General features: G+C 34.6%; 1 protein-coding gene across 1 annotated transcript; it reads left to right on the forward strand.

Annotated features, from left to right (window-relative positions):
• Positions 1-4352: 4352 nt before the first annotated feature.
• LOC113359641 (basic leucine zipper 19-like) lies at positions 4353-6034 on the forward strand. Its single transcript, XM_026603238.1, has 2 exons — positions 4353-4417; positions 5141-6034. The coding sequence occupies exon 2, from the start codon at positions 5231-5233 to the stop codon at positions 6032-6034; it is 804 nt and encodes a 267-aa protein (XP_026459023.1). The 5' UTR covers positions 4353-4417; positions 5141-5230.
• The last annotated feature ends 3735 nt before the right edge of the window (positions 6035-9769 follow it).

Genomic DNA, 9769 nt, shown 5'->3' on the forward strand with positions numbered 1-9769 from the left:
AAATATCATGGATTTGGACAAGCATTCAGAAAGGTCTAAATATCATTAAAGGAAATTATATTTGTCAAGTGAAAAATGGAGATAATATTAAGATTTGGGAGGACAATTGGATTCCCAACACGGACAGATTAAATAAACCAAGGGACAGAGATGATAATTTTCCGCAAAAACTTCAAGAGCTAATAAATAATGAAGGATATTGGGACACGGAAAAGCTAGATGATTTGTTCTCTTCAGATATAAAAGAAAGAATTCTAGCTATTACCCCAAATAAAGAAGATACTGACATTGATAAGATGGGCTCACCACCAATCAAGAGATTTCTCGGCAAAAAATATATATAACTTTCTCATTAATCGTAATTCTGATAATGAGAATGAAATTGATTTCCCGTGGAAAAAACTATGGAAGTTGCAGACTCCACCTCGGATCAGGCTGTTTATTTGGAAATTAATTCAGAAAGCTTTACCGACCTCGAGTAGACTAGCGGCTCATAACCCAGAGGTTTCCCCAGAGTGTCAAATGTGCAATAACCAAGCTATGGAAACGGAGAATCATCTTTTTAGAACGTGGCCTTTGGCTAGAGTAGTTCGGTTTGGTTGCTCCTTGGAAACAGTCAATTCGCGAGTTAACACAGATGTGATTAGCAAGTGGATTAAATTTTGGATCGCCGATCAAAACTTCTCGAAATTTAGTGAACAAATTGCAATCATTCTTTGGTTCATATGGAAATATAAATGCGAGGTTGTTTTCAGGAAAACCGTTCCGGATCCCTCCTATTTAATTCAGCAGATAAAAAAATTCATCCAGTCTTCAGTTATCAAGGAAGAGACCAAATCTCAAGGCATCCGAAAAACGAAGATTACCAACCACGTGTGGAACAACATCAGGTCAGATTGGATAATTTTCATTGATGCACCCTTTAAAAAAGAAAACCTATCCATGGGATATGCCTTCATTCTATATTCGGTAGACCAATAAGTTTTTCTACATATTTCAGCTCGCTCTGATTGGGCTTCCTCAGCGTTACATGCTGAAGCAAAAACATTGTTAAATGCTTTAAAGTGGCTCGTCTGCATAGTCACAGACTATAAACTCCTTCGGGATTCTATCACCAAACAAGATACAAAAGCTTCATGGGTTACGGAGAATACTATTAAAGAAGCAATTCACTTGTTGGATAAACTTCCTCAAGCACAGGTTAAATTTATTAACAAGGACTACAATGCTGCAACAGGCTCAGTTGCAAAAGAAGCAAGGATCCGAAGACTTTATCATATGTCATCACACTTGTGTCAACGAGTGTGAAAAGAGAGTATTACTTCTAATATTTTTGATGAAAATGAAATTGTAGATCTTCTGTATTACATTGTTTAAATTAATATATTAACCTTTTCCATCATTAAAAAGAAAAAATACAAAGTGAAGTGATGAATGAAATGAGCAGGAACAAAGAATCCATTTCGTTATTATATATATACATATATAATATATAATAAATTTATTGGAGAAAAATCCTTCCTTATTTTATAATTAAGACGTGGCTATTGTAGTAGGTCACCAATCAATCATAAGCTTTTCTATCTGATCATTATAAAAGGAGTTGTTGACATTGAAGATGTAAGAGCGTTGAGAATATATTCATATAAATCGAGTTTAAAGCTAGCTTGAGCAATGTCAAGCCATAACAGAAAAGTACGGATGATTTTATGATAAAGAAATAATGAGACGGAAGATGACAGTTTTGTTTTTGTTTTCGTCATATTCTGCATTTTCATTCATTCCTGGAACATGGCGAAGTTTGCCTTCCACACCTCTTAGACCCCCTCCTCCATCCCTTTTCTTACATGCAAAAATAAACTCCGACAAAACATATTGTAAATGCATTTCAACAATACCCACGTGATATTTCTTTGTTAGAACTTACAAACATGAAGAAATTCGGCCAACACGGGGGTGTAGGAGAATCAGATGGGAGTGAAGAAGAAGAGGGTGACATTTTAGTGTGTGCCGTCGTAAAAAGAGTCCGTCTTAAGCTATTGAGCTGAACTTGAACAATAGGCCAGAATTTGAAACTTGCCTAGCTCAAACTCATTTTTACAAATGAGTGTGGTATATAGTGGGATGGCATGCACCTTACCTCTTAGGGTTTTTATTTCAATGTACGACTGACCTTTCTTTCCCTATTGCAGGCAAGTTTTAAATATGTTCCCTATGTCACAGGTTTCTCAAACTTGCTTTTCCGCTAGACTAGTGGTACCGGACCAAATTGGATAAGCTTGGTTTGATTAACACAAATTATTATAAATTGCCATGACAAAGTGTCAGGAATAGTAAAGGATATATTTGTGGTCCAAATTGGCCGACGATCTCATTTTTTAGCGATTAGCCAATCAACTGCTTTATTTTGATAAACTCGATTAATAAATTCAGATAACCACAGCTCCAGATGATACCGTTTTAGTTAACCCCTTCACCATGTACATTCCTCAATATTTATTTTTAAAATAAAAAGATTTATGCTCAATACATTCCTCAATATTTATTTTTAAAATAAAAAGATTTATGCTCAATATATTAGTATCAATTATTCAATTTAGTACCATCTGTAAAAAAAAAAGTATGCAAGGTATTAGAATTTTAAAAAATAAATAATAATTGAAGTGTTCAAAGTAAACTTAGATAAAAAAAATAAATCCCAAAGATAAACACATAACATTGATACTATGGCTTGTAACATCCAGTGCTAAAGTGATACGCAGTTTGATAACCGTTAATTCAACAAATCATTACTTAGAGCAAACTTATCAAATTATAATTATAATACTTAGTTACTCCAATTTTCACCAGTGAAAATAAAAACAAAATTTCACGCTAGCTAGAAGAAGAAAGAGAAATGTCAAATTCATTGATGTATAGAAAAGTGGGTGTACCCCTAGTCATTGTGAAGTGCATCTGTACATTTATTTCCTAACCTATTTTAGTGTTTACGAACCCAACATATTAAAGCATTTTAAAAGATGCAAAGTATCTTCCAGTATTCCCCTTGGCCTTAATTGCTTGGGCAAAATCGAACTTCTACCGTTTACTGCTCGAACTAAACTCTGGTAGTCACCTTCTGGATGGTGTTTTTGTACTACCCCAAGAGAATTAGCCAAGGTTACTGCATCCAACATTGTCAGGCATTCCAGTTCCCCGGGTCCTAAAACTCCAGTGATGTTGTGTATTTTGCTCCAAGATGGGTACGTACGATGCATCACAGTTAATTTTAATCGATTTTTTATCAGAAGTATCCCATTTAGGAGTGTCTTAGAATGTAGTAAAATTTCAACTCCCTAGTATTGTAGATTAGAAGCATGCCCATGATGTAATGATCAGATATACATGGTTTCGTTTTGATTTTTTTTTTTAATCCTGTTTTATGTCTTCAATCTGACCCTTCATCTCCTCTGCCACCATATATAATTTACACAACCTAAAGTTCGAACTATAAAGAGGAAAAGTCCTCGCCGGATACCAACTTAGCAAAGAAGAGTGAACAGCTAATCTACTGTATCCTCAGATTCCTCACAAGGAAAAATAACTCATGTATCTTTCCATTTTCATCTTGTTTGGATTTTATTAATTTTTTCTACTTTTGTACAATCCTCTTATTTGTATCTTTCTGTAATTATTTTCCTAAACTTAAATAAACTTGCTCAATTAAGGAACAGTTTTGGTGATCAACAAATTTCTCTTACTCTTCATTTTCATTCTTCTTATAATTATAGGTCGCGTACGCTGTTACATGAACACCTGAGTCCTGAGCAATACTAGAAAAGTAAAAACTCAAAGACATGTCACGCTCGTAGCTATAACACAAAGTGCCTTTTCTTTTAATTGGTTTGTAATTAAATCATGAAAGGAGTACTTGTCATTGATGGGTTGTTTGAAGAAATTACTCAACTTATCATTGGCACTGATTGTCAAATCATGGCCAAATCTACCTTCCGTAACTTATGATTGATTTTTTCCTGGCCTATTTGTTTAATACTTTGCGTGTGTGTGACGACGTGGATCATATCGCCATGGTTAAGGAGATGATTAGTGCGTGGGATTGGGATGTGAAAGTGTGGCAGGACGGTGTTTGTTGACAAGGTTTACTACCATCTATCTCTGACGTGGATTATTGAACTTGATAATGGATCTACTGTGCTAGATGATAGACCATGTGTACTAGATGATGTACCTAGTTTGAACGTGGGAGCGGCACGTCGGTTAATAGGCCCCCGTTAAGATAGAAATTAATTAAGACATTGATTAGAACTATAAATCTCTCATAACTTTGTAAGAACTCAAAAACGATCAACCAACTACTATCTTAATTTCTCAGCCTTTTCAAGTCCGTTGGTCTTCATCACTGTCTCGGTTTTGGGAGGTAAATAATTATTGCAAATGATTGGGTTTCATAATTAATTTGTCCATTGTTGTTTTTGCAATATATTTTGATCTGTGTTTCTCCAAGTGTATTTCAATAATTGTTATCGGTGTTTTGTTTCTATTCTTAGCCATTTCATCAGTGCACAGAACTCATGATAGAACCTGTCATATGATATATCCTTGTAGCAAAACTGATGATCAATGCGAGTCAGTTAAGATGGTGGTTTCAAAACCGAAATTAAAACCTGAATCAACTCAACTTATGCAAAAAAAAAATATTCTACTTATCATGTGAGCAGTTTCCAATTATATGATGGTGGTTGTGATCACGATATGTTGCAGAGTTTTTAATTGAGGATGCCTGTTTTTTAGTCGTCAGACTGATAGCTTTTGTTTCATTTTGATACCTTCGGGGGGGGGGGGGGGGGGGGGGGGGGGGGGGGGGGGGGGGATGTGCACATGAGATTGAAATGGGAATGTCGACATATACGTATGTAGTACTTTTTGTTGTTGATAGTACACATTCATAAGACATTCATAGTACATATTCCTTCCTCTCTAATATATAGTAGCTAGAAAATTAGAGACAAAGATGTTTGATTTGGTCGTGTTCAGTGCTTTTGTGTCTTGCGATTGGGATTAAAAATCTGTGCACTTTAATTACCTTAAATTTATAATTTGGGACTCACCGGACATCCATATGTATTTTAAACTTTTGTAGGTTTTCAACTTGGCAAAGGCAAACTCGTTGGTCGGAATCGTTGATTTGGAGAATTTCATCTAGTTCGTGGGTGAACTACTTGTTCAAGTCATGGATGATGGAGAGTTAGATTTCTCTAACCAGGTTTTAAAGATGAACCAATTACTGACGATGGATAGTTTTTTGGAGGATTTTCTTGGTGATAGTCATGCAGCAGGTACTCAAACCCATGTTTCCAACCCAACTGAACAAGATGCACCTGGCTCACAAAGTTATTCTCATCACCGTACTAAAAACCATCCTGTCGAAGAGAAAACCACTACGGAGGAAACAGATGGCTCTGTTGAAATTAAATCAAAAAAACGTGCACCGGGTAACAGGGAGTCTGTGCGTAAATACCGCGAGAGAAAGAAAGCCCGGCAAGCTTTAATTGAGGACGAACTTGCCAAACTGAGGATCGTAAATCAACAGTTGTTAAAAAGGTTGCAGGGACAAGTTGCTCTTGAGCAAGAGGTAGCTAGGTTTAAGCTTCTGCTTGTGGACATTAGGGGAAGGATTAAGGGCGAACTTGGGTCGTTTCCTTATCAGAAACCAACTGCTAAGGGTATCGCTGGTGGCATTTCGCGGAACATGCTCCACTCTACCTTGTCTGGGGCTTATGATGTGAACCAGTGCGACCTGGAATACCCCGGGTTAGATAATCAAGATGTTGACGTATCTGCCGGATTTCAGAACGAAGGTTTTGGGGCTTCTGATGGTAGTTATCTACCATGTGTTTGGAATAATAATTCAGGATATAATGAGTTTCTAGATTTTGGACAAACAAATGTCAGGGTAACTACTAATGTTGATAATGCTTCTGCTGCTTCGAAGAGGAGAAAAGGAAAGGTCTCAAACAAAAGATCGAATAGATAACTAGGAAAATGTTATAATGATCCAACTTTGAGTAATTGTAAATGTGAAAATTTCTGATAAATCCAAGTTTGATTCCTCTCTTTTCTAGAAACCCATCATTAAAATTATATATATGTGTAGCCCAAAATACTAAATCTACGATTAGGATTAATAGTTTCAGATTAAATTTGGTTTTTTCACACTTATATAGGACTAAATTAACCTTTTTAAATTAGGTATTATTAACAAAAATAATAGTATATATAATTTCATTTATAATCGGTCAACATGTTCTTTTAGCGAAATTTATTAACGCTTCTCCAATAGAATGTATGTGAAGATAAATGTCTAAGTCCACATAGGATAGACATTCATTTTCCTTATAAATCTTCTCCAATCCAACTTTTTAAATCAATGTGAAGATGACATAGCTTAATTTTTTTTAGACATTGTCAAGGTGAATGTCAAGTTTTAGACATTCAGTTTGACAATGTCAAGCTATCCAAGTAAGCTTTTGCTTTTTAAAATTAATTCCAATATATTAAATATCTCTCTTTAGGTGTAATAAAATCTAAAATTTACTAAAAATAAAAAATACATTTAATTCATAAGAAATCACCAACAATACTATTGGAGATGAATTGTTTTCTCCCCTAAATTTAAGGAAAAATTGGAATGAGAATGTCTTGTATGGATTGCCACCATTGGAGAAACTCTTAGTAAACTTGTTTTTCACAATTCCTGGTGGATCTAAAATTTTACGGATCTAAAATTTCAACTTTCACTCATCCTCTCCGTTTCACTCTCTCTCTGTATATCTCAAAGTCTCCTCCGTACTCGGTAAAGCTCGTTTCTTCGAAATCATCAAATCCACTTCAAGAGATCATCCTACGTCCTCATCTCCCTGTAGAAACTAGAAAGCTAGATTTAGTGAAAGAATAGAAACATTAGAAGAACCTACAATGTCGAAGCAAAAACAAATCATCTCCTATGGCTACGTATTCCACTTTCAGTCTTGATTCAACCCATATCTTATTTGCTTTTTCGGTATTAACTTTGTTGTAAGTTCTGATAATCAACATTTACAAATAATGGAGGACAAAAGCACCTCCAAACTTGCAAACAAGAGGCCTGTTGAAGAAGGTGGTGAGACTACTGTTAGTCGTCTTTCTAAACGTCCAAAGAATGAATCTGAGGAATAGAAATATCAAATAAGCATGATGATGGAAGCTAAACCAGAGCATTAAGAAGAAAGTCTGCGTCTTTTGAATTTATATGGTTTTGAAATGAATGTATATCACTTATGGTTACCGTGAAAATTCATGTTCACCCTTATATTTTGAATGAAGAATTTCTTTTTCACATTTTTTTAAGTGAAAAAATGGGAAAAATATTTGATGGGGGTGTTTTCTAATGGGGGCATGGGGGACAAATCATGTCTTGACACTGTCTTTGTTATAAATTGATTCCATCAGATTTTGTTTCCAAATATATAAAAGAAGTGTATATTTGGTGAAAATATTGGTTATCTTAATTGGTGATATTTTATCCTTTATATTTTTGGTAGCAGAATTTGTTAAAATAATCAATTGGAAAAATACATGTCAAGATATGATTTGTTCCCCATGCCCCCATCATAAAACACCCCCTTCAAAAATTTACTCGAAAAAAATGTATTTTCATTCCTAATATGCAGGTGAAAATTTCTTTGTTCACCTATTTTACAAGTGAAAATTTGCGTTTTCTTAAAATAGTTCTTGGCAAATGTTCATTTACCACATCTATTTGGGGTTAAAGTTTTGTTTCACCATTAATGTTTCAATGAAAATTTAAGATTAATAAGCGGAATTTTTTTTCCCATATTTTAATATTTTCTAGACCATAGTCAAAAGTGATAATTGCAGGTTTCACAGACATGGGGAAAATGGTCGATGAGAAGATAACTAGCAGAGGGACGGATAACCATTTGCACATTATTGTTGCAAATACCCATCTCACTACTATCGTTCCCAAACGTGAATGCCGACTTATCATCTTAATTGTAAAAGTGATGAAGAAAAAAGAAGTGCTAAAATAACAGTGAAAATTATGATTTTTATGACTATTTTCCAAGAGAATGTCTTCAATGAAAATACATTAGTGCCCCTGAAAATGTGGGTACGTATACCTTGTCCTTAGGGGTGGATTTGTCATCTAACTGATATAAAACCAATACTAACTAATTAATTTACTTTTATTTTATTTAAAAAACAATAATTATTGAAAAGAAAAATACAAAATAATCTACATAGGAAGCCTAGTATAATAATTATCACTATTAATAATTATTTTATTATTGGATAAAGAGTAACTAGTTTGTTTTTTAGGTGGTTTCAATCCAGAGAGAAGCAATAATCTGGGAGTTGAGTACTTGTCCACATAGCTTGGACTGTGTGAGATAAGGCATAATCCGCTAGGGAGTGGGCTGCACTGTTGGCCGATTCCGAGACATATGTTTGAGCTAAAATTATCTGTTAGACACTTCACTACGAGCTGACAGTCTCCTTCAATGATGATATGCTGCAGACTAACAAGGTAACCTCCAACAACGTACTATTACATTAGTTGAACAAGTTGTCGTGCTAGCTAGCCTACCAGTGAGCTAACTTTACCTTCCACGTATAATTTTAATAAATTCTCCTTTTTAGTCAATAAAAAGAAGAAATAAAAAATTAATACAAATTTTGTTTTTATCTTTTATTAAAATAATAATAAATTAATAAAACTGGAGTTGAGGACTAAATCAGTCAATTTCCGAGACAATTCAGTGTCGTCCTCCACTATAGATTGGGCATCCCATTTTTAGATGAGGAGAGCTTGTGTTCTATCTGTAAACGGCCGATGGACATCCACGACGACCACCAAATACATTGCGGTAACGAGGTTGGTCTCAAATTCCGACATGATATGGTGAGAGACGTTATTGCGGGTATGTTCGCATGTTTCTTTAGACACACCTCCTTTTTGCTGCTTGCAATATGCCTACAACGCATCTAGCAATTATTCCATTGGCAACTGAAATTGAATGCTCATTTATAAAAGAAGCATCGAAGTTGATTTTCATAGCCAAATAGCAGTTGGAGTTTTCCAAACTGGAATATGCATATTGTCAGTAGATATAGCACATTCACAATTAAATATAAACTGCGTATCAAACAAAATGAAATGATATGTTTAAATTGTGCATCTTCAAAACAAATTGAACATATATACCTCTAGATGAGGCATATAACATAACAAATAAATCCAATTTTTTCTCTGAGGTAAAGCCAACTAAATTTTCATGTGTTTGGATAAACTTAGGACTCAATTGATGTCCAAACACTTCAAAACTCATTTAATGTTTCTTAAAAATAATTTTTGGATTTGGATATTAAATTTTGTTTGTTCAAACACGAAATTTAGACAGGAATGTAGAAGCATCCAAAATTTACGTATCAAAAATTTCAAACCTACAAAAGTGTGTATCGTTTTTTTTAAAATGATTTCGGATCAGACTTATTTGTTTTACACCAGTAGATGAACTTCAAATTATCGAGAACATAAGTAACTTACAAAATGTTACAAAGAGCCCTTTCCCGAATTCTTTTGGAAAGATGTTGCTTGCGGGCTCTTACAACATTCGCTTGTTTTCTCCCTGGCTATTCTAAGGGTAGTTGTTCTTTGTTGGACCTCATACTTTAAGCAGTGGTAATACCTCGATATCCTTCGCTCTAA

This window comes from Papaver somniferum, chromosome 1, assembly GCF_003573695.1.
Source record: "Papaver somniferum cultivar HN1 chromosome 1, ASM357369v1, whole genome shotgun sequence".
NCBI classification, from domain to species: Eukaryota; Viridiplantae; Streptophyta; class Magnoliopsida; order Ranunculales; family Papaveraceae; genus Papaver; species Papaver somniferum.

Excerpts from the sequence above, each read along its gene's own strand:
- LOC113359641 (XM_026603238.1), top strand. The coding sequence starts at position 5,231 with ATGGATGATGGAGAGTTAGATTTCTCTAACCAGGTTTTAAAGATGAAC.